The 25,604-nt window shown below is 46.1% G+C and overlaps 1 protein-coding gene across 1 annotated transcript in view; it reads right to left on the bottom strand.

The window, feature by feature from the left end:
• The window catches only part of ADAMTSL3 (ADAMTS like 3), an 89,310-nt gene that overhangs the window by 45,031 nt on the left and 18,675 nt on the right, over positions 1-25,604 (bottom strand). Inside the window, exon 4 of the mRNA XM_056865860.1 lies at positions 20,724-20,960. Coding sequence (XP_056721838.1) covers positions 20,724-20,960 — 237 coding nt within the window. The remainder of the gene's footprint in view (positions 1-20,723; positions 20,961-25,604) is intronic.

The raw sequence follows: 25,604 nt of genomic DNA, 5'->3' as shown, positions 1-25,604 counted from the left end.
ACGCTTTATATGAGAGCACTGCCAGAAAGATAAACATCTGCAAAGAGAGTTTCAAAAACCACTTTCCTATTTTCCTGCCTGCAAAAGCATCCCGGCCCATTCCCATGATATCAGAACGAGTTTGCCACACCTCCTTCAAAAACGGCAAAGGGAAGAAGAGCTGGTTTTTATATGCCGACTTTCTCTCCCACTTAAGGAAGAATCAAACCGGCTTAAAATCACCTTCCCTTCCCCTCCCCACAACAGACTCCCTGTGAGGTAGGTGGGGCTGAGAGCTCTTAATAGAACTGTGACTTGCCCAAGGTCACCCAGCTGTGTTCATGTGTAGGCGTGGGGGAAACAAATCCCGTTCACCAGATTAGCCTCTGCCGCTCATGTGGGGGAGTGGGGAATCGAACCCGGTTCTCCAGATCAGACTCCACCGCTCCAAACCACCGCTCTTAACCACTACACCATGCTGGCTCTCCAGGGGAACAGAGGGGAACAAAAGGCTTAGTTTCTAAAGGCTCGCCATTGCAATGGACTACGCAGTCAGGGCTCAAAAACCTTTTCACGAGCACTTGAGACGAAACGATTGCTAACTTGCAGTGAGACTGCTAAGCTAACTTAGAGGAAACTAGAAATAAGGGTTGCCATTGCTCCAAGGTCAAAGGCACCTATTGGACAATGCCCGGAACGCCAACACATCTCTCCAGAGTGCCATTAACTACATATTCTCCTTTCTTGTTTGCTTTCCTTCTTTCATTCCTAAGTGCTGGCAAGGCAGCAAAGGAATACCCATGTTGTGTATGTGTTAAGTGCCATCAAGTCGCTTCTGACCCATGGTGACCCTATGAATTAATGTCCTCCAAACCGTCCTATCTTTAATAGCCTTGCTCAGGTCTTGTAAATTGAGTACTGTGGCTTCCTTTACACAGTCAATCCATCTCTTGTTGGGTCTTCCTCTTTTCCTGTGCCTTCAACTTTCCCTAGCATGACTGTCTTTTCCAGTGACTCTTGACTTCTCATAGTGTGACCAAAGTATGATAACCTCAGTTTAGTAACTGTAGCTTCTAGGGACAGTTCAGGCTTGATTTGATCTAAAACCCACTGATTTGTCTTTTTGGCAGTCCACAATGTCCATAAAACTCTCCTCTAACACCACATTTCAAACTAATCAACTTTTCAGCTTTCTTCATTGTCCAACTTTCACACCCACACATAGTAATGCGGAATACTATGGCACAAATTAACTTGATCTCAGTTGCCAGCAACACATTCTTATGCTTAAGAATCTTTTCTAGCTCCTTCATGGCTGCCCTTCCCAGTCTCAATCGCCTGCTGATTTCTCGTTGGCAGTCTTCCAAGTTACTTAGCAAGATTTCACATACCCTAAATCACAGGTTTTCACGCTAAGCCGGCAGCCCAGCTTCTATGAAGAAAGATTGGATCGAGGGTAGGACTGGCACCAGCTGACCCCCGAGTAGCACAATGGCCCCTAGACTAAAGCTGCTTGCTGTAAGCTGTAATTCAACCACAGTCGTGCAGTAACGCAACTTCTTATCATGCTGGGGCACCCCCTCTGCCTCTCCCACCTCCATTTGCCTCTTATGCCCAGAACTTGAATACATATTTATTTCATCAAGCTTAAATCTTCTGTGCTTCACCAGCAAGGTGTGCTTCACCAGCGTCACCTTCAAACTGGGATTTCTAAACCTCGGCTTGCGATGAGGAAACCACCCCCAACTGGCCAATGAGTCTGCAATTTGGACATCGCAGGCCATTTATGCAGGGTTGTTTCCCTGCGGTCACCCCCACCAACTGCTCCAGTGCTTCGTTTTGATTATGCATGCCATTCCCAACCGTCAGAGGTCGCCTCGCTCTCCTCGCGTGTTTCCGCAAGTTTTGCCTGCATTTTCCAGATTCTCGCTAAAACAGCCTCTGGAAGACACAGACCAAACACGCGGAAACATGCAGGAAGAATGGAAACCATACTCAGTAGGAAGAGGGGGGAAATCGATGCTATGTACTAGGGTTGCCAGCTCCGAGTTGGGAAATACCTGGAGATTTCTGGAGCGGAGTCTGAGGAGGGTGGATTTGGGGAGGTACCTTCAATGCCATAGAGTCCAATGGCCAAAGCAGCCATTTTCTCTGGAAGACCAGCTGATGAAGACAATTATATCTTGGGTCTCCTTTTTCCATATATCCATTATATCTCCATATATCTTGGGTCTCCTTTTTCGCATCAACCTAGGGTTGTCAACCTCCAGGTACTAGCTGGAGATCTCCTGCTATTACAACTGATCTCCAGCTGATATAGATCAGTTCCCCTGGAGAAAATGGCAGCTTTGGTGACTGGACTCTATGGCATTGACGTCCCTCCCCTATCCAAACCCTGCCCTTCTCAGGCTCTGCCCCAAATATTTCCAGGTATTTCCCAACCGAGAGCTGGCAACCCTGCATCAACCACTGAGAAAGCCCTATACTCAGCAAATGATTCATGGGTATCTCCCGGGGTGCAAAGTCTGCTCACACGAAGGTTGCCAGGTCGCCCATTGCCACTGGGGTGGAGTAAAGTTGCCAGATCCAGGTTGGGAAACTCCCGGAGATTTGGAGGTGTAACCTGGGGAGGACAGGGACCTCAGTGGGGTACAATACCATACAGTCTATCCTTCAAAGTAGGGTTGCCAGGTCCCTCTTCGCCACCAGTGGGAGGTTTTTGGGGTGGAGCCTGAGGAGGGCGGGGTTTGAGGAGGGGAGGGACTTCAATGCCATAGAGTCCAATGGCCAAAGCAGCCATTTTCTCCAAGTGAACTGATCTCCATCGGCTGGAGATCAGTTACCATAGCGGGAGATCTCCAGCTAGTACCCGGAGGTTGGCAGCCCGACTACTTACCCAGAGTCAGATTCTGAGGACTTTTGTTTCGAATTCCCTGGGCAGGAGTTGTCTTTCAGAAATGGCTAACAACAACAATTTGCCATGAGTTGAAAAGGGGGATGTGAAGATTTATGGAGAAACACTCCATTTTCAAGAAGAGGGAGTAGGCCAATAGCTTAGCCCAAAGAATTGCCTCACTCAGCTTCACACTCCGGGTCAGCCAGCCATAAAGGACTAAAGATTTTAACGATTAAGGCATTTGTTCAAGTTAATCTACCCCATATTGTTGGCTATTTACTGAGCAAAGGGATCAACTATAAATATTACAGGCAGATTGGGAAAACATCTGCAAGCTTTTAGGACATATTCAGAAATAATTGTTATAGAAGTGATTTTTTTTTTTAAAGGGGGGATAGAAAGAACATGAAATTGCCTAAATGAAATAAATATTTTGAAAAAAGCAGGGTAATGACAGAATTGGGACCAGGTCAAGCATTTAAAAGAGCCATAAAAAGGTGTCGCGGTAAGAAGTGACCAATATATTGTAATGGTCTGATTACAGAAAACCCCTTACAAAGTGATAAACAGTTTTAAAGAGCATTAGTCAAGCTGTGCCCCTTTCCACATGTAATGGAAACAAAAATCAAAATACAGATGTTTGTGTAGTGGGTGAAACAGTTAACTGCAGTGGTTTCGCATTTGTGAGGCAAAGCTGCTTTGTAAGTTAATTATTACTTTTACCCTGCTTTTCCACCCCCTGCCAAGAATTAGAGTAATTAAAAATGAACATCAGTATCCATTAACACACTCTTTTAGTGAGATCTTGATCCGGTAATGATAGAAGGTGCTGTTCCCCCTTTGGGTTGCCAACTCCAGGTTTGGACATTCCTGGAGGTTTTGAGGGTGGAGCCCAGGAAAGGGAAAGGACTCAGCATGTGTAATGCCATAGAGTCCACCCTCTGGAGCTGCCATTTTCTCCAGTTGAACAGATAGGGTTGCCAACCTCCAGGTTTTATAGCAAAAATAGACACTTCTTTGTACATCAGAGTTAAATCCCAAAACACAGAGAGATTCACTAAATAGAAAGAACCCAAAAATATATTGGGAATCAAATCACAAATTAACTCCAGTAAATATCTATGCTGCCCATGGTGCTGCTGCAGTTGTCTTGCTTGTGGCTTCCTAGAGGCACCTGGTTGGCCACTGTGTGAACAGACTGCTGGACTTGATGGGCCTTGGTCTGATCCAGCATGGCCTTTCTTATGTTCTTATGACCTGGATGGCCCAGGCTAGCCTGATCTCGTCAGATTTCAGAAGCTAAGCAGGGTCAGCCCTGGTTAGTATTTGGATGGGAGACCACCAAGGAATACCAGGGTTGCTGTGCAGAGGAAGGCACTGGCAAAGCACCTCTGTTAGTCTCTTGCCATGAAAACCCCAAAAAGGGGTCGCCATAAGTCGGCTGCAACTTGAAGGCACTTTACACACACACAAATATCTATGCTACAAAATGGTGTAATACAACTTTGTACAGTCAAATATTTTACACAGGTAAATATACAACAGTTCTTATATTAATACAATTCTGTTTTTTTCAGGAATAATCTCCCTTGTATTCAACGCATGTTAGGCTGAAGAGGAAGACGGACGTTTCTGTTCTTATGTCTTCCTCAGTTCCTCTTCAAAATCATATATTCATCCTTAGAATATCAATCGTGGTCGGTGGCCTACAGATTGGTACAATCTCCTAGGAGGTAGATATTAGTCCTACTGCCTAAAAAGGCTAGTTTCATGTGGTATGCAGCATGTTGGTATACAGCGTGTTGGTTCCTGGCTAGGAAATTAGACTCTATGGCATTGAAGTCCCTCCCCTCCCCAAACCCCGCTCTCCTCAGGCTCCGCCCCAAATATATCCAGGTATTTCCCAGCTTGGAGGTGGCAATCCTAGGAACAGGCATCTGTAGTCTGGAGATCAGACATAACTCTGGGAGATCTCCAGGTGCCATCTGGACGTTAGAACGGTTACCTATGTCCTAGTCCGACACCTTAACCACCACACCATGCAGGCTATATAAATAATTAAATCCTATTCCACACTGCATCAATCTTAAACTCATCTGCAAATACCCACTGGGTGTAGACTTCAAGTGAACAGGAACACGTGAAGAAATTTTAATCAGACCAGAAGTCCACACTCCTTGAATGAGTGACCACACAGCACTACATGTTTATTTATGCTCTGCTTTTCTCCCCACACGAACACATGAAGCTGCCTTATACTGAATCAGACATTTGGTCTATCAGAGTCAATATTGTCCACTCAAACCGGCAGCAGCTCTCCAGGGTCTCAGGCAGGGGTCCTTCACATCACCTACCTGCCTAGTCCCTTTAACTGGAGGTGCCAGGGATTGAACTTGGGACCTTCTGCATGCCAAGCAGATGCTCTGCCACTGAGCCACTGCCCCTCCCCTATTTGTATCCCCAACAGGGGATTCAAAGCAGCTTACAAAGTTCACACACACCCCTCCATTTAATCCACACAGCAACCACTACCCTGTGAGGTAGGTTAGACTGGGAGTGTGTGACTGGCCCAAGGGATTTGAACCTGGGTCTCCCAGATCTCGGTTGGACGTAACACAGGTGGAAAGTGAATTGAAGCCACAGGTATTGCACAGTCATTCAGATTGTGAGCAGCTGTGAGCTTTAGCAGGCTGTAGTTATTCCCACGGCATAACAGCAGAATGGGGAATATTACATGTAACACTGCCATTTCTTCACATGCCAGGTTGGTCTCCCCTGGGATAGAGCATGTTTGCTTTCCATGACTATGCTTTCCATGAAAAAAATGACCAGGTCTCCAAGTTAAAATCAACAAAACAGCCTAAAACAATATACAGCAACATCCTAAGACAATCCATAAAACAAAATCAAAGATGCTTTGTGTCCCGGGAGAAAAGCAGGATGTAAGTATTTTAAATACATAAACTACACAAAATAAAGACCGCACAATGCAAATTAGGAGGAGCCCCATGGCGCAGAGTGTTAAGCTGCAGTACTGCAGTCCAGGCTCTGCTCACAACCTGAGTTCGATCCCGACAGAAGTCGGTTTCAGGTAGCCGGCTCAAGGTCGACTCAGCCTTCCATCCTTCTGAGGTCCGTAAAATGAGACCCCAGCTTGCTGGGGGTAAAGGGAAGATCACTGGGGAAGGCACTGGCAAACCACCTGGTAAACAAAGTCTGCCTAGTAAACATCGGGATGTGACATCACCCCATGGGTCAGGAATGACCCAGAGCTTGCACAGGGGACCTTTACCTTTTTTAATGCAACTCAGAAGAAGCAGACAAAAAACAGCAGATCACACTACGGTTAGCTTGCTATATTAGAGGAAGAAATGGTAATGCTACAGCAGAGGATTACTACACCTATGCTTGGGGCGGGGGGAATCCCTAGGTAAATGGAGAAGAGCCCTGAGAATCACAGAAGGTGCCAGGAGAATCACAGAAGGCCTTTCTATTGTTGGGTGCCACCACAGAAAAGGTTCTGCTTTACTTCACGCGCCAAGAGAACACATAACAGGGCCTCGGACGTGATCTTAACTGATGGAGAATTTTATATGGGGAGCATGCAGTCCATTAGGTACCCTGGTCACACAATGTCTGTGTGAAGTGGCTACCCACTGTGAATTATCTACACAGTGTCTGTGTGAAGGAAGTAACGACACAGCCGGCCCCTCCAAAATAATCTCCCTTGTTCCATTTACCTTTCCATAGAGGGGTTAGCATTCAGTCTAGCTAAACAGAAGGCTCTAGAGAGACGAGGAGTTGTCAAATAATAAGTATAAGCGGGCAGACCCTGTGGTGGTCCGAAAAACTGAGATGAACAAACTGAGTTTTCTACAAAAACTGAGATGAACAAACACGGCGAGCACGAAAAGTAGTGGTTATAATCAAACTCTTAAATGCACTTTTTAATTTTGGTGAAAGCTTCAGTTTGAAGTGTGAAGTCCTTTCCTTTCTCCCTTAGGAGCTCCTTGGTCCATTGATCCTGAGCAGCGTAAATCTAACGTTTCAGGGATTTAAGGACTGAAATAAATTCTTGCCACTGACAATGAAGCCTTGGGATCCCTGTCGCTTAATAAAAAAGGCATTATGTCAGACACAGAGGCATTAGATTTATATGTTAAAAGGGGAGAGGTATAACGTGATCGAAGTTCCTCGTAAAAGCGGCATTCCAATGGGGGGGGGAGGAGAAGGAGAAGAAGAAGAAGAGGAGGAGGAGGAGGAAGAAGAAGAAGAAGAAGAAGAGGAGGAGGAGGAGGAGGAGGAGGAGGAAGAAGAAGAAGAAGAACTTTCTCTACCACTTAAGGGAGACTCAAACTGGCTTACAATCACCTTCCCTTCCCCACAACAGACACCCTGTGAGGTGGGTGAGGCTGAGAGAGTATGACTAGCCCAAGGTCACCCAGCTGGATTCATGTGTAGGAGTGGGGAAACAAATCCAGTTCACCAGATTATCCTCCGCCGCTCATGTGGAGGAGATGGGAATCAAACACGGTTCTCCAGATCAGACTCCACCGCTCCAAATCACTATTCTTAACCACTGCACCACACTGGCTCTCAGAAGAGTCAGAGCAAGGACAGGTCCAGTCTGGGTATGGTATATTCAAAATTCTGCCCTGCCCTTGTTCTATTTAATACAGGAGTGATGTGGGAGGTGGGCACAGAGGAGCACCTCCCATACGGCTGAAGTCATACAAGAACAGCCCCAGGTTGCTAATGATTCCAAGCAATACGGTTATTTTTGGACCCTGTCGATTTCCCCTCAATCCTCCTTTTGGAAGGGGGGGGAAGAAGAGGAAACCAGTCTTGGTAATTCTCCCACAGCGGCACAATGAATACTTCAATGACAAGAGACCGAACTGCGGGTACCACCTCAAAACAGAGGCAGAGGGAAGGCTCTGCAATCCCTGACGCATCCGAGCGGGTTCTGAAACTCCGTGAATTATTTCGCAAAATGGAAATCCAGAAATCCGCCCCGAAGTTTCCACAGCTGTTTCTACAGTTCTCCTCTCGCGCTCATTTGGATTCGGAAAAGGAATTAGGTTTTAAATGAAAACCATGAACGCAGGATGTTTCGCTTCGATCTGCGAAGGTTAATGCAGAACTGGCCACATTCAAGAATGTTCATTTCTTAAGCAGATGGTGGGATTTAAATATCATGAGAAGATGGTGGGGAGGGAGGGAAAGGGGGTGAGGGAAAGGGGGAAAGGACAAGGACTTGACAGAAACGTGGTGCGGTATCTAAGACGTACATCTTCCAAAGGATGTTAGGAAATCTCTCCGTTGGCCAGTTCATGTTGTACTGTAAGACCCCTGAAAGCGGTAAGGAGGCCTCATTCCCACACGGAATCGCCAACGTAAAAACGCTCACGCCTGTTCAAATCCATAGCCATTTGGCCCTGCAGCACGTCCTACGACAAACTGCAAGGATATCCTCGAGAGCTGTTAGGATTGCTAACTTCCAAGTAATTTAGTATGGAGTCGGCTAGTTAATTTCAAGTCAATCACAGACACAAAGTAATCCAGAACTTGACAATTTATCACATAGGTGTAAAAGTGCAAATGTGCAGTGAAAGACTTACAACATACAATTCTATATACAATCCTATGTTCTCAATCCTATAAGGTAACAATCTCCACAATTTTCTCGAGTAATCTTCACAATCTTAATAATTTTGCTCTCCAGTTACCTTTGTGAAGGTTACTCAAGAGAAAATTGTGGAGATTGTTACCTTATAGGATTGAGAACATAGGATTGAATATAGAATTGTATGTTGTAAGTCTTTCACTGCACATTTGCACTTTTGCACCTATGTGATAAATTGTCAAGTTCTGGATTACTTTGTGTCTGACTTGAAATTAACTAGTCGACTCCATACTAAGTTCCTGACTGTGTGTAATAGTGTGGTGGTGTATATTTTAATTGCTCAACTTCCAAGTAATAGCTGGAGATCTCCTGCTATAGCAACTGATCTCCAGCCGATAGAGATCAGTTCCCCTGGAGAAGATGGCCGCCTTGCCAATTGGACTCTATGGCATTGAAGTCCCCTCCCCTCTCCAAACCCCGCCCTCCTCAGGATCCACCCCAAAAACCTCCCGCCGGTGGTGAAGAGGGACCCGGCAACCCTAAGTGCTGTACAAGCAGCCCACACTTATCACAGCACGTGCCAGTCTGACCGAGTGTTGCCAATTTACAGCAAGGGTTGCCAGCTCCAGGGTGGGAAATACCTGGAGATTTTGGGGGTGGAGCCTGAGGATGGCGGGGATTGGAGAGGGGAGGGACTTAAATCCCATAGAGTCCAATTGCCAAAGCACCCATTTTCTCCAGGGAAACTGGAGAAACTGATCTCTGTCGCCTGGAGATCAGTTGTCATAGCAGGAGATCTCCAGCCACCATCGGGAGGTTGGCAATCCTAGTAGCTTAGCAAGAGCAGCTGGTCTTCTTAGTTGTTTTGACCAATGAGTGAGCCTGACTCAGAAGGTTTGCCCAGAGATAGTGTTGCCGACCTCCAGGTGGTGGCTGGAGATCTCCTGGGATTATAAATGATTCCAGGCAACAGAGATCAGTTCCCCTGGAGACAATGGACACTTTGGAAGGCGAACTGTATGGCATTATACTGCATTGAAGTCCCTCCCCTCCCTAAACCCTACCCTCCTCAGGCTCCATCCCCAAAATCTCCAGGTATTTCCAAAACCAGAGCTGGCAACCCTATAAGCTACAGAGAAGAAGGCGAACTGTATGGCATTATACTGCATTGAAGTCCCTCCCCTCCCTAAACCCTACCCTCCTCAGGCTCCACCCCCAAAATCTCCAGGTATTTCCAAAACCAGAGCTGGCAACCCTATAAGCTACAGAGAAGTAGAAGAAGAAGAGTTGGTTTTCACATGCTGACGTTCTCTACCACTTAAGGGAGACTTAAACCAGCTTACAATCACCTTTCCCTCCCCCTCCCCACAACAGACACCCTGTGAGTTAGGTGGGACTGAGAGAGCTGTGACTAGCCCAAGGTCACCCAGCTGGCCTTATCTGTAGGAGGGGGAAACCAATCCAGTTCACCAGATTAGCCTCCGCCGCTTATGTGGAGGAGCGGGGAATCAAACCCAGTTCTCCAGATCAGACCCCACCACTACACCACGCTGGCTCACCAGCATCTTCAGTCATGTTTCCCTCTATCTTTGCCAGCACCCCTTCATGGATCCTGTTCCCCAGAAGACAGGGGAAGGGGCAGAGCAGAGAAAACTCCCTTGAAACCCAGAAGGAAAAGGTCTGAGCAAAGAGGAAGAAGGATATAAATATCCAGGCCAAGAGGTGTGGTTTATATCCCACTGTTGGGCCGGAATGCACCTTATTCCCTTTTACAGATTCTAAAATTAAGCTTGCTCTCTGCCTGGCTTGGCTGCTGCTTTCCAAAGTATTGAGAGTTTGATTTATGTCCAGTGTTCTTTTGACCTTCTCTTTGCACTGAGCACTTAACCGCCTGACATACTTCGGCTCTGACAACATTATTTCTTTTTTTTAAAAAAACATCAGCAATGCTACAGCCTTGAACTTTATTAGATGCTGCAGTAGTACCCTAATTCACTCAGTTGGTCCTGACCATTACTCACGTCTTGCTCCATTAACTGTGACTTTAGGCCACCCACCGGGCAGAGGGAGGAGGGGTCTCTGGCATGACTTAACCAGTGCCATCCTAAGCAGAGTTACACCCTTCAAGCCCAACTGACTTCAATGGACTCTAAAGGGTTTTTATTCTGCTCAGGATGACACCACAAATGTCACACAAACCAGGGAATGCACTGTGTTCTTGTGTGTGTTCACTTATTTAAGTTATATCCTCCTTCTCAGCACATACTCCTGAACAGCTCACAGCAATTTTTAAAATGCACAAAGAAGAAGAGTTGGTTTTTATATGTCGACTTTCTCTGCCACTTAAGGCAGAATCCAACGAGCTTACAATCACCTTCCCTTCCCCTCCCCACAACAGACACCCTGTGAGGTAGGTGGGGCTGAGAGAGCTCTAAGAGAGCTGTGACTAGCCCAAGGTCACCCAACTGGCTTTGTGTGGAGGAGTGGGGAAACAAATCCAGTTCACCAGATTAGCCTCCGCCGCTCATGGGGGGGAGGGGGGAATCAAACCCAGTTCTCCAGATCAGACTCCACTGCTCCAAACCACCGCTCTTAACAACTACACCACGCTGGCTCTCTAGCCAAAGCACATGGGGTTATATACACTCAGCCTTGTTTTTCCATACCACATGGGGGAATCAGTTCCTTCACCTGCAATCTCAAGTGACACATTCCAGATCAGTTCACCATGCAGAACACAAAAATCAGCTTTACATCATTGGCTTAAGCCAACAAACAAGGTATGTATTAACAGCTGCACAATAAAACCCTACCCAAAATCTTCAAAAATTCCACCCTAACCCCCAACACAACAAATGGTTGCCTCTCTCAGGCCAGAGACAGATTACAGTGGAGAAGGAGGAGGAGGAGGAGAAGAAGAGTTGGTTTTTATATGCCGACTTCCTCTACCATTTAAGGAGTATCAAACCGGCTTACAATCTCCTTCCCTTCCTCTCCCCACCCCTTGTGAGGTAGGTGAGGCTGAGAGAGCTCTAAGAGAGCCGTGACTAGCACAAGGTCACCCAGCTGGCTTCATGTGGAGGAGTGGGGAAACCAACCCGGTTCACCAGATTTAGAGTCCGCCGCTCATGTGGAGGAGTGGGGGATCAAACCCGGTTCCCAAGATTAAGAGTCCACCGCTCTTAACCACTACACCACACTGGTATGTTTTTAACAACAGACGCACAGGCTGCAGCGTGCATGCACTTATTCCTCTTTCCGACTCTACTCAACAGGTTTCGCAGGCTTTTGTATCATTTCAAAAAGCCTTTTTGACCAAAGGCAACAGGAGGATCAAAGAGGTGTGTGTGAATAACATGGAAAGCAATGTCATCTTTTTCCACACCAGTTCTCTTTAAAACCACTGAACGTCTCAAAACTCATCTCTCATTTCATGTCATATTCTCTCATCAATATCTGTGAAGCAAAGCATCTTGGCATGTGTGCAACAGATAACAGGGAATTTTAAATACAGCTCTGGGAACTCCTTTTAATGTCAACAGAAGCATGAGAATCAAATTTACCATGGGAAATGTATGCTGTATTCATGCGATTTCCCATGCCTGTTCACGTGGCCATAAATCTATCTACTGAAGTCTAACCCTGCAACTTGCATTTCATTTATATCACACTCCCTCTACTTCTGTCAACGTGTAAACAAGTGATATATTTTCACAAGCCAGAGAACATACCAGGGAAGGAAAATGTTTTTTTTTAAAGACTTCCCGGTCCTGTTGGCTTCGCTCAGCCATTGCTACCAACCATTAAATGAATAATCACTATTCGAAGGAGCTTGTATGCAAGCCTGCAAGCTCCACCCAATTAAGTGCAATGAAATCACTAGTCATTTCCAGGTCTTTTGGCAGACCGTAGCTTGCTGTCGCATGAGAAGCGGCAAACCGTGGCTTGTTCTTGCCTTGCAGAACCAGGGTTCAAAACAGTGGTCTGTTCCCAGTTTGGAATCCTGGTTTGCAGCAGGGCCAAGTTTGCCGGTTCGGATGGAAAGACAAGCTACAGTTTGCCCCAACATCCACTGAGAGGACACGGGAGCTGGGATTGTGCAAGCAATTGTGAAGGAGGCTCTTTTATGGCTTCATTCATAGGTTGGCCGCTACATCAGAACCAAGCCAAAACGATTCTCGCATTTATTAAATAAAGCTGACCTCTCATCTGCACCTCAATACACACCCACGAGAATAGTTTGCTTGGTAAGATGATATACAAACAACAATGTGTCTTCTTAGCCACATAACGCTGAAAGTGCCGCACAAAAACAAAGAATTATTAGGATTTCCCTGAAAATAATTTTACAGTATGGGAGAAAACAAAGGGGGGGGGAATATGAAGGCATAAAATTCACAGCTTCAGAGTAGCTTTCCCACATATTTTTGCAAACATTTTAATACCTCCGGGGACTTGCCTCAGACAAAGGTTCCTCCGTTCTGCAAACCCACTTCCATCCCATAAAACCAAGTGCTTCAGAAAATATTACATTCCCATTTTAAAATGTACTGAAGGATGAGGGGGGCAAGCATGGGAGATTACAGACCACCCACGACAGGAGGGTGCAAGCGTGCCTCCTTACGGATCACTGTTCAGATCCAAAAAAACCGCACAGGACACAAAACATTCATTGATCGAATGGGGCTGCTGGAGCAGGCTCTGGCTTATTTTCTTTTTTAAAAAAATACAAATAAATAATGAACGGGACCAAGTTACATTATCACCTGCTTTTCCGACTGTGCGCATAACGTTAGTCTTCTACCCTCTGCACGGCCCATTTGAACCACACGTTCAGCACCTGAGGTTTCAGAAGCATTTGCAACCCAACGTCGGTTAACCGTAAGGGAAGGCCACACAAGAAGCTCTCGATGAAATAAATATCGCCGATGAACCAGCCAGATATACACCATCCCAGCCTCAAAACTTAAGAAACAACCACGGACTGCATTCTCAAACCTTGTATAATACACTAATTTTGCCAACCGGTGGTGCAAAGTGGCATCAAGTCACAGCCGACTTATGGTGAACCCTTTAGAGTTTTGAAGGAAAGAGACAAACAGAGATGGTTTACCATTGCCTGTTGGGGGGTTGTTCCTGAAGAGGGGGGTTCTTTATGATTGCCCTCTTTAAGTATTGAAGAGCTGTCACTTAGAGGAGGGCAGGGAGCTGTTACTGTTGGCAGCAGAGGATAGGACTCGCAATAATGGTTTAAATAATGGGAGGAAAGGTACTGGCTGGGTATTAGGGGGAAAATTCTTACAATAAGAGTTGTTTGAAAGTGGAATCAGCTACCTAGAGAGGTGGTGAGCTCCCCCTCACTAGCAGTCTAAGAAGAGGCTGGACAAGCACTTGTCAGGGATGCTCTAGGCTGATCCTGCATTGAACAGGGGGTTGGACTAGATGGCCTGTATGGCCCCTTCCAACTCTATGGTTCTATGAAGTCACAACTCAGCCTGATTTCCAGGCTGCAAAAACCCTAAGGAATCTGAGACATAGCTAGTACTGTCAGACTTGCCCTGGGATTCCCCCACTCCACAATGGTGTTAGTAGGAATTAAAAGCATTTAAATTTGGACATCATGTCCAAAATGCATGTGGGGTGTGTGTGAGGGGACTGGTGTAGAGATTTTAAAAAATATATTATGTCTAACACAAAAACTATTTAGCCTCACCAGAATACAGATGCATTAAGCAGAGAAAAGAAAGATATGATTGCTATTATAGCTTTGAAATACCGCCCCAAAATAAAACCAAGGAGCATTCTGCCTCCAAGCATCCTGGGTACAGTGGCATTCAGAGGACAAGCACTGAGTCTATGCATATTCCAAATCAGCAGTCAGCCCAAGATGTCTCGGCGCTTGGAGCGCAAGTCCAAATGGTGCCCCTGGGCTGCAGCAAAACCACAACGGCCGTCACAATGATCGACAATCTGCTGACCTTGACTGATAGCCACAAAATCTGACGGCTGGAAAAGTTCACACCCCGCCTAGTGGCCGGGCTAACTGTGCACCACGCACAAGGATCCAAGCCCTGCAGCAAGGTGAAGAGCAGAACGAAAAGCAGCGAGAACAGCCTCCAGAAAGCAATAAATATTCACAGAACTCTGGCAAACCGTGCGAGAAGGACCTCTTTCCGCATCACCTAGATATGACTCACATATTGCAAAACGGACCAGCTTTTGCAGCCTTTTAAAACGCCGCGTTGCTTTATTTAAATATTAGCTGTTGCTTGACTCACAAGTCCAAAGCAAGGAGTCACTTTGCATTTGATCCTTTCACGACTGCCGGGAAAAAGACTGTTCTGTTTACTCAGGGGGGTTTCCAAGGATTTAAAAAAAAATTTTTTTTTTTAAACTAATGTAAGCGAGCGGCTGCAAGTGGGGTTGTGTTCCAAGAAAAGAAGATAAGAATAATAGTTCCATATAAGTCGAACGAGAAAGCAGCCAATCCTACGCAGGGCAGGGTGGATAAACGCAAAACAGCAGCAACTCAGGGGCACGTTGAGAAGCTGGCCTGACACAGATACCTTCAGTGATATATGTTCACTACATGGAAGTCTTCTTGATCTGAAGACTGCTTTTAAGTGTTTTTTTCCTTCCCCTGCCCACCCTCCATATTCAGATAGGTATTGCTCTGATCATGTTAAAAAGTTATTTAAAACACACACACACACACACACACACACACACACTAGAACAGTCATTCTACTAAGAAGTCCACATAAGGGTTCTTTCCCCTTTGCTTAACGCTTTCCCTGACCAACCAGATGAGTTTGTGGCTAAGAAGCTCCTAACTGGTGAAAAAAATCACAGTTTACACTCTTGACTGCTAAATTCTGCGCTGCAGCTACTAAAATACGCTGTACCCTGACAGGATACAAGTTACAGAAAGACTTTATTACTCAAAAGGGGGTCACACCAAGTTTTACGATGTTTATATGAATTTTAGTCATACATGTAATATGTAATTTTTAGGCTTAGATTACTTGTAGTAGCAGTAGTAGCTACTGGTGTTGGTTTTCTTATTATCTGTTGGGGCTGTTGTTGTTGTTTTCTGCTGGTCAGTGACCGTATTAATAAATTATTGTTATCATCATCATCTTATTATTATCATTATCATCATCGTCGTTGTTGTTGTTGTTGTTATTACACTACAACAGTTTTCATTATCTTCCTGCAAGGGTTTTCCCCCGCCTAAAACCCAGACCCATTTTTAACACAGGAACTCCAAATATTTTATTTGGTAACCGGAGCAGGGCAGCAGCAGTCGAAGTCATGACGGAGTGGTCTAGTTGATCTGAGACTTCTGGTTCTCAAGGGGCCCCCAAAATAACTTTCCCAGAAACCCTCCCCGCCTTTCCATCCTCCTTTGGGCTTTTTCTTCACTCCCTCCGTAGCAAGTTCAACCTCAGCCTCTCGGGGGCCAGGATCCGTGATCTTTACTTCCTCCGATAAGGACTTTGTTTGCTTTGAATTCATGTGTGAAGGAAGAAGCAAATAGCTGACCGAAAGGAGCAGCCGCTGCTGATGGGTGCCAAAAAACGATACACCAAGCCCCCTCCCCAAGACATTCTATTAGAACAGGAGGGCAGGAAGGAGAACTACCAAAGCGTAGCAAGCCTAGCGAAGACCCTCGGTGTTATGAAAACAGATGGAAGTGAAATCATGCCTGGGTTAAAAGGCTTGACCGCTTGCTGCGAGACTTGCCAAAGATTCGCAGAGACAAGGAATGAGCAAAAACAGCAGCCGCTAGCGGGAGAAGAGACATGAGAGCCCGCTGCCCTTCGCTGCTCAAATGCGTAGCCTGCTCCCAGGCACAAAAGCCATCCACATCAGCACGGAGACATGTTTACTTAGAGGAGTTCAGTGTAAAAGCCTCTGCCAAGTTCTCGGCGGCTTCCGCGAGTGGGTGCCAGGACTCGGCAGACCTGAGCATCGCAAGCGGCACTCAGTCCCCATGAGCCTCCGTCCTCGTTCTCTGCGAACGCTGCTGGCCACCATCTTTTGATTTCTTTTTACGGAAAAAATCACAGTACTGATTGCGGGATGCCTCTTCTTCTTAAAGCACAAAAGGTAGCCATACCATGCCTGAGGGCTGCCGTTGGCAAAAAAAAGTCCACACTTTGTTACCCGGCCCCAGAGAATCATAGAATCATAGAGTTGGAAGGGAACACCAGAGTCATCTAGTCCAACCCCCTGCACAATGCAGGAAACTCACAACTACCTCTCCCCCACAGTGGTGATCTTGCATGGCCCCAGTGTGTGCAGAGTGTGTGTGCGTGTGTGTTGGAGAGTGAAGGTGGAGGCAGCGATTCTGTGGCCCCATCCTGCACTTCAGCCTAGGGCCCCAGAATCACTAAAACTGCCCCCACAAAACCCAACTCAGCATCATACCATTTTTTAAGACCAACCAAAACAACACAATATGCGGCTTTTCAAATTCTCCAGGCCTCTTCATCGGGCCGGATGTTTAAAAGGGGAGAGAGCCAGCATGGTGTAGTGATTAAGAGTGGTGGTTTGGAGCGGTGGAGTCTGATCTGGAGAACAGGGTTGGTTTCCCCACTCCTCCACATGAGCGGCGGGCACTAATCTGGGGAACTGGGTTGGTTTCCCCACTCCTACACATGAAGAAAAAGAAGCAGCAGCGTTGGTTTTTGTATGCCGACTTTCTCTACCACTTAAGGGAGACTCAAACCGGCTTACAATCACCTTCCCCTCCCCACAACATCACCCTGAGAGGTAGGTGAAGCTGAGAGAATGTGACTAGCCCAAGGTCACCCAGCTGGCTTCGTGTGTAGGAGCGGGGAATCAAACCCGGTTCTCCAGATCAGACTCCACCGCTCCAAACCACCACTCTTAACCACTACACCACGCTGGCTCCAAACTAGCTGGGTGACCTTGGGCTAGTCACAGTTCGCTCCAAACTCTCTCAGTCCCACCTACCTCACAGGGTGTCTGTTGTGGGGAGGGGAAGGGAAGGTGATTGTAAGCCAGTTTGATTCTTCCTTAAGTGGCAGAGAAACCCGGCATATAAAAACCAGCTCTTCTTCTTCTAAAACAGAGAAGCACATCTTCCAGTCCGTGGTGTTAATACAGCCTCTTTCTCTGCATCGTGTGCAAGATGCTTGAGATACTACAGTGGGCATATGATGTGGCTAGCTCATATTAAATACAACTAGCAGGCACTTCCACTGGAGCAGAAGAATCCTTTGCTAGACATGGAAGACTTCTGTCACAATGCCAGCTTCCCTGCCCAGCACACTCTGTTCTTCCATGTTCCCGCGTGTCCTTTGCCTAGCTGGCTGCCGCTCTAAACTTCAAATAACACCGACTGAAAATGAAGTGTGCTGCTCTAATTCACCATGGAACACTTTGCCCGCCTCCATTTGGGGAGGGATGCTATAAATACAGTAGCAAGCATTAAGAAACCTACCTTTGGCAAGCTGCGTGGTTCAGTTTTTTCCCATTCTATAAATGACAGAAGGGAAATGAGGGGGGGAGAGCTTTTCTTCTTTTAGGTGTGACATGCTGGCTTCAAACGGAGGCAACTACTACGTGTCGGAATGATTGGTAGGCAAGGACGAAGAACGCATTAAAATCGCTCCAGACCCCAATGCGCATACGTAGAAAGGTTGCCATAATCCCAACACTTCGCGTGTGCCAAATGCCTCATTTTTTCCCCAAGTACACACCTACTCTGCTCATCAACCATGTCAAGTGTTTTCGAGCTGTGCACGTTCGGGCCTTTAATACAGCCATAGATGCTCTGCAGAACGGAGACTTAATTGCAAAACCATACACCTTCTAGGTAAAATTTATTCCTGTCTGAAAACCAAGGAGTAGGAAATGTCCCGTTGGTTAATGGGGCACAGTCCAGGATGGCGAATTGAAAGTGTGATTTTTCCGTTGCCTATTTTGAAACATATATTCCGGATGGACACATTCCTTGCATTGCGTAAGAAAAACGCAAACCCGTATTTCTCCTTAAACCCAGGATCTTGTTTAGCCAAATGTAATATTTTTTATTAGAGCCGCGCGGCGCAGAGCGGTAAAGCTGCAGTACTGCTGTCCAAGCTCTGCTCACGACCTGAGTTCGATCCCGACGGAAGTCGGTTTCAGGTAGCCGGCTCAAGGTTGACTCAGCCTTCCATCCTTCCGAGGTCGGTCAATTGAGGACCCAGCTTGCTGGGGGTAAAGGGAAGATGACTGGGGAAGGCACTGGCAAACCACCCCGCAAACAAAGTCTGCCTAGAAAATGTCAGGATGTGATGTCACCCCATGGTTCAGGAATGACCCGGTGCTTGCACAGGGGACCTTTACCTTTACCTTTAATATTTTTGATATTTGTCTCTGAAACTGAACAAAATAATGGTCCAATTTATCTGAAATCCTTAGATTATTCATATGTTATTATTATCCTACAGTCTTTTGTCTCATGGTCCTCAACCACATTTATCCTCACCAGCTTTACCATGATTGGTTGTGGGAAACCACCTAATGTTAATCTATGAAATCATAATGTTATGCTGTGGTATCCTTAGACATCTGTGTGTGTGTGTGTGTGTGTGTGTGTGTGTGTGTGCCAAGTCACAGCTGACTTCTGGCGACCCTGTAGGGTTTTCAAGGCAAGAGACCTGCCGCAGCATTCTCCTGCCTGTGTTCCATAGCACCTAAGATAATTATATATAATTGTAGTAAGAACATAAGAAAAGCCCTGCTGGATCAGACCCAGGCCTATCAAGTCCAGCTGTGTGAACACAGGGGCCAACCAGGTGCCTCTAGGAAGCCCACAAACAAGACGACTGCAGCAGCACCATCCTGCCTGTGTTCCAGAGCACCTAATATAATAAGTCTGCTCCTCTGATACTAGAAAGCATAGGTATGAATCATGACTAGTATCCATTTTAACTAGTAGCCATGAATGGCCCTTAATGATGTTTCATGCTTAATGGTTTAGGTTTGTTTTTTTTAAGCTGGCAAAAAGGACTCCTGGGGTGAAGGGAGGTAAGTGGGCATGAGCAGACAGCATAGAACATCCACTCACAAACACACACACACACACCCATGAAGTCTCCATTGCATCTGCAAATGCCTCTGCGGTAGCAAAGAGCACACTCCGGGGAACCATTCTCAAGTGGAAGAGACTAGTTCCAGGAGCTCACTTAAGCTAATCCCACAGTTCAAATGCAGGTTGCCCCAGACGGAGAACTCAGGAAATCGCAATATTCAAAGGAAAACAGTCTTGGGGGTAAAGTCACAAAGAGAAGAATAAAAGCACCATTTATTGGCCAAAAAATAAATAAATCATGATCCTGCAGAAAGGTCCTCTTAAACATACTTCCTGTAACACTTGGGCCTGCTCGTAGTTACAGGAGGTGTTCTCCTAACAGCTTCTAATTTCACACTCCCCTGCTACATTCTTCATGAACCAGGCTCAGCGCTACCCAGATGCACCACAAACAGATTATGACATTCGAAACCAACAAGCATTTCGTACATCTTCACTCAGCAGGTGTCACGAAGAACCAGTCGAAATATCTGAACACATTTGCACAGGAGAATGACAACTGAGTGAGAACAAAACACAACCGAGAAGTTAGAGGTGGAATCCTTGCTCAAGAAGAAGCAAGGCCCACGCAGATGTCATTGAGCAATCCGCCAAAATTCAGACTAGTGGAACTGGCAAGAAGAAGACGAAGACGAGGACGAAGAAGGAGAAGGAGAAGGAGGAAAAGGAGAAGGAAAAGGAGAAGGAGAAGGAGAAGAGTTGGTTTTTATATGCCAGCTTTCTCTACCACTTAAGGAAGAATCAGACCGGCTTACAATCACCTTCCCTTCCCCTCCCCACAACAGACACCCTGTGAAGTAGGCAGAGCTGAGAGAGCTCTAAGAGAGCTGTGACTAGTCCAAGGTCACCCAGCTGGCTTCGTATGTAGGAGGGAGGAAACAAATCCAGTTTACCAGACTAACCTCCGCCGCTCATGTGGAGGGGTGGGAAATCAAACCCGGTTCTCCAGATCAGACTCCACCGCTCCAAACCACCACTCTTAACCAATACACTACACTGGCTCTCAATGTGTGATGCAGCTTCGTATGTTCATTGAAGTCTGCCCTCCTTAATGTGGGGAGCGGGGTGGGGGGAGCTCACAGGGTAGAGAAGAGATTAGCATATCGCTGCCGTACCTGACATATCCCACTGATGCACATGTCCAAAGATTTGGTGTTACAGCGAGTGCCGTCCAGGACTTTGGGGGCAAGCTCCACCATCAAGGGTTTCCCCAAGGCTTGGCATTTCAAGGCACATGGCGAGCCGGCATCACCGTACACAGGAACCCACTCATAGAAGTGCCCTTGGTACTTGACGTCGTTGTAGGCGGAACACTGCTGAGCCCGAAAGTCTCCAGCTTCTGAAGGACAGTCCTGGAAAAAAAGAAAAGGGGGAGGGGAAACCCTGCTGTTTAATGGAGTGTACTTTCCAGTTATGAAACGGGGAGGGGCTGTGGCTCAGTGGTAGAGCATCTGCTTGGCATGCAGAAGGTCCCAAGTTCAATCCCTGGCATCTCCAGTTAAAGGGACTAGGCAAGGTGATGTGAAAGACCCCGACTGCACATGGAGAGCCATGGAGAGGGGCTTGGCATGCGGAAGGTCCCAGATTCAATCCCCAGCAACTTCAGTTAAAGGGACTAGGCAGGTAGGTGATGTGAAAGACCTCAGCCTGAGACCCTGGAGAGCCGCTGCCGGTCTGAGTAGACAATACTGACTTTGATGGACCAAGGGTCAGTATAAGGAGGCTTCATGGGGATATGCCATAGCTCAGTGGTAGAGTATCTGCTTGGCATGCAGAAGGTCCCAGGTTCAATCCCTGGCATCTCCAGTTAAAAGGACTAGGCATGTAGGTGATGTGAAAGACCTCTGTCTGAGACCCTGGAGAGCCGCTGCCGGTCTGAGTAGACAATACTGACTTTGATGGACCAAGGGTCTGATTCAGTATAAGGTAGCTTCAGGTGTTCATGTGAAATTACTTGCATGTTGTTGATCATTAACCATAAACAAGGGGAAGGTAGAAATGACTTCACTCTTCACCATCACCCTCATAGCCAAGAGGATAGATCACACCCATCATGAAAGCAGCAAAAAGACAGTCTGCCCACAGATGAAGAAGGGGGATTTTTATACTCAGGGGTTTCTTTTAAGATATGCATAAAAATAATGACTTCATAAAAAGAAGAAGAGTTGGTTTTTATATGCCGACTTTCTCTATCACTTAAGAAAGAATCAAACCAGCTTACAATCACCTTCCCTTCCCCTCCCCACAACAGACACCCAGTGAGGTAGGTGGGGCTGAGAGAGTGTGACTAGCCCAAGGTCAGCCAGCTGGCTTCATGTGGAGGAGTGGGGAAACAAATCCAGTTCACCAGATTAGCCTCCGCCACTCATGTGGAGTAGCACAGAATCAAACCCGGTTCTCCAGATCAGACTCCACCGCTCTGAACCATTACACCACACTGGCTTCCCATGAATTTAGACCAGGAAATACAGTTCTCCATCTTGGGGTCCCAGAAGTTTTATAGAAAGCGGCAGCTAAGGTGGGACATGATAAAGTTTTTTAAAAAAAAATAATCATGGCATAGAGCAAATGAACAGAGAAAATGACTTAATCCATAGCATTAGAAATTGGAGGGCAACCAATGAAAATGATGTGCAATAGATTCAGGACAGACAAAAGGGAATATATATGTATGTATGTATTTAATTACATATATATATCTATATATATATACACACATATATATATGTGTATATATATATATATACACATATATATATGTGTGTGTATATGTGTGTGTGTGTGTGTGTATATATATATATATATATATATATACACACACACACACATGCATGTATGTATGCATTTAATTACATACATATACACACACACACACACACACATATATATATATATACACACATACATATATATTCATGTGTGTGTGTGTGTGTGTGTGTGTGTGTATGTAATTAAATTGTAGAATTTACTGCCAGTGGATACAGGGATGGCCAGAAGCATAGATAGCTTTAAAAGAGCATTAGATAGATTCAAGAAGGAGAGGTCCATTAGTGTCCACTAGCCATAGTGACTAAAGGGAACCTCCATATTCAGAGGCAGGCAGCATCTGAATACCTGTGCTGGGAGGCAAAATCAGGGGATGTCTTTGTCCTCCATGCCTGGTTTAATGGCCCGATGCAACTGGACGGCCACTTTGCGATACAGGATGCTGGACTAGATGCTGGACTGGTCTGATCCAGGTATGACTCTTCTGATTTTCTTATCAGGTGAAGGCCCTGGCCTCTATGCCCTGTTGTTGGCCCTCCAGAGGAATTGGGTGGCCACTGTGTGAGATGGAGTGCTAGGCTAGGTGGACCACCGGTCTGATCCAGCGTGACTCTTGTGATAATCTCATTAGGGGGACGCTTTGGCCTCTACGTCCTGGTGCTGGCTCTCCAAAAGGAAAGGTTGGCCACTGGGTGATACAGGATGGTCCACTGGTCTGACCCAGCAGGGTTCTGGTCTGAGCAAGCGTGGCCTGAGCCAGTATGGTGTAGAGGTTAAGAGTGGTGTTTTGGAGCGGTGGACTCTGATCTGGACAACCGGGTTTGATTCCCCACTCCTCCACATGAGCAGCGGAGGCTAATCTGGTGAACTGGATTTGTTTCCCCACTCCTCCACATGAAGCCAGCTGGGTGACCTTGGGCTAGTCACAGTTCTATTAAGGGCTCTCTCAGCTCACCTACCTCACAGGGTGTCTGTTGTGGGGAGGGGAAGGGAAGGTGATTGTAAGCCGGCTTGAGTCTCCCTTAAGCAGTAGAGTTGGCATATGAAAACCAACTCTTCTTCTTCTTTATGTTCATACGGCAGAGTAAGAAATAAAGCAGGTAAAAGTAACATACAGGACAGAAAACTGCAGTACTCTATGCCAACTTTGGGATAAAAGGTAGATCCGGCATCTAAGAGGAGGCAGAAAGCCATTATACAATAAGACAACACTACTTAACTGTTCGCGTGCAATTATTGGAATGTGCACTTTCCAGTCTGAAAAGGCACCACAACAATCATAAGCGGGGGAAGGAGGGTAAAAATTTATAAAACAAATACAGATTATTTAAAAAAAAAATCAAATGGAAGAAAGTCATACTGGCAAAAGCGCAACTGACTTTTTGGCATAGAAGAATATAAAAAAATTATGCGGAAACAGCCCAAGTAACTTCTTATTTTTTTCTGTGAATAGGACCCTGAAGGATTATCTTAAACACTTCCATATTCTGCACATCATAGCATTAGTATGTAACAGTATATAGAGGAGTGGAAATATAAAACACAGGGATTAAGAAAGATTGAAAGAAATCTCATTGGGTACTATATGAGGAATAGCTTATGTAGTTCATTTCGCTGTGATATCCATAAAAAACATCTTAAGGCGCACATATATTTTTATTTTAAACACAGGCAGGTGAACGGCATTGGTTAATAACCCAAGAAAATGCTTTAAGTGGTAACCGCAAATTCATTTTAGGATTGAAATATCATTAATATTATTTCAGAGACCTACTTATTCGCTGCAATTCTACTGAACTTTACCACTATAGCCTTACAAATCCAGATGAAATCAATTTCATGGTAAAACTATCCTTGTTCGTTTCATTAAAATGACATACGTATTAAGGCAGGCTTCATTTGTACTCTCCACGTGGATTTTTAGTGGAGTAACGTATCAGAGAGAAAAATCTGCATTTGCAGACAACAGAATTAGCTTTACAGTGTTTAATTCTTCACATAGTTATTGATGACACTGACCAATTCTGATATAAGCTAATACAAAACGCCTAATTTGCAAACTAAATATACACATGAAGAAGAGTTGGTTTTTATACCCCACTGTTCTCTACCCTTAAGGAATCTCAAACCAGTTTACAGTTGCCGTCTCTTCTCCTCCCCACAATAGACACCTTGTGAGGTCAGTGGGGCTGAGAGAGTTCTGAGAAATTTGACTGGCCCAAGGTCACCCAGCAGGCTTTATGTGGAGGAGTGGGGAATTGAACCCAGTTCTCCAGATTACAATCCGCCGCTCATGTGGAGGAGTGGGGAATAGAGCCCGGTTGTCCAGATTAGAGTCCACCGCTTTTAACCACTACACCATGTTGGTTAAAAAGAACTAGTGTAATCTGTAGTTCTGCTTGCAATGGCAAATCCAAGTTTGCTACCATTTAGGCCTCCGGCTACAAAAAAATGACCTCTATGCTGCATCAGCACTTGAACAGAGAGCTAGCGTGGTGTAGTGGTTAACAGCGGTGGTTTGGAGTGGTGGAGTCTGATCTGGAGAACCGGGTTTGATTCCCCACTCCTCCACAGGAGCGGTGGAGGCAAATTTGGTGTACTGGATTTGTTTCCCCACTCCTACACACGAAGCCAGCTGGGTGACCTTGGGCAAGTCACTCTCTCTCAGCCCCACCTACCTCACAGGGTGTCTGTGGTAGGGAGGGGAAGGGAAGGTGATCGTAAGCCGGTTTAAGTCTCCCTTAAGTGGTAGAGAAGGTCAGCATATAAAAACCTACTCTTCTTCTTATGCCTCCCCTCTGCTGTATGAAATGGCCCTGGAGAGCACCATTTTCCCTGTCTGGGAAACCTTGTGGACCCCGTCAGTACATGTGGAGCTCCCGGTGGGGCAAATATCAGCCCCGGGACCATTTTGGGTTGAGAAAACAGTTCTGAGGAATGGCCGAAACCACTCCCCCACACTCCGAATTGGGGGCCCCGCGCCTGGAAACCGTGCTGCTAACACAAAATTCGCAAGCACGCATCTAACAACCCAAGGACGGTGTATCTTGTAGTTCGGACAGAACGATCCACCACTCTGTGGCAACAGGGTGGAACATGGGGAAGGGTAACCAGACCCAGGAGGAGGAAAGGACTGTTGGCCCGCAGCCTTTGTGGGAACAAGTTTTCTGCTCCTTGTGATCTGTCCGGGGTGCTGAACTCCTTATGTCGACTCCCTTTCTCCTGTGAGC

Source organism: Euleptes europaea, chromosome 20, assembly GCF_029931775.1.
Source record: "Euleptes europaea isolate rEulEur1 chromosome 20, rEulEur1.hap1, whole genome shotgun sequence".
NCBI lineage: Eukaryota > Metazoa > Chordata > Lepidosauria > Squamata > Sphaerodactylidae > Euleptes > Euleptes europaea.
This window is presented reverse-complemented; position numbering and strand designations above follow the sequence as displayed.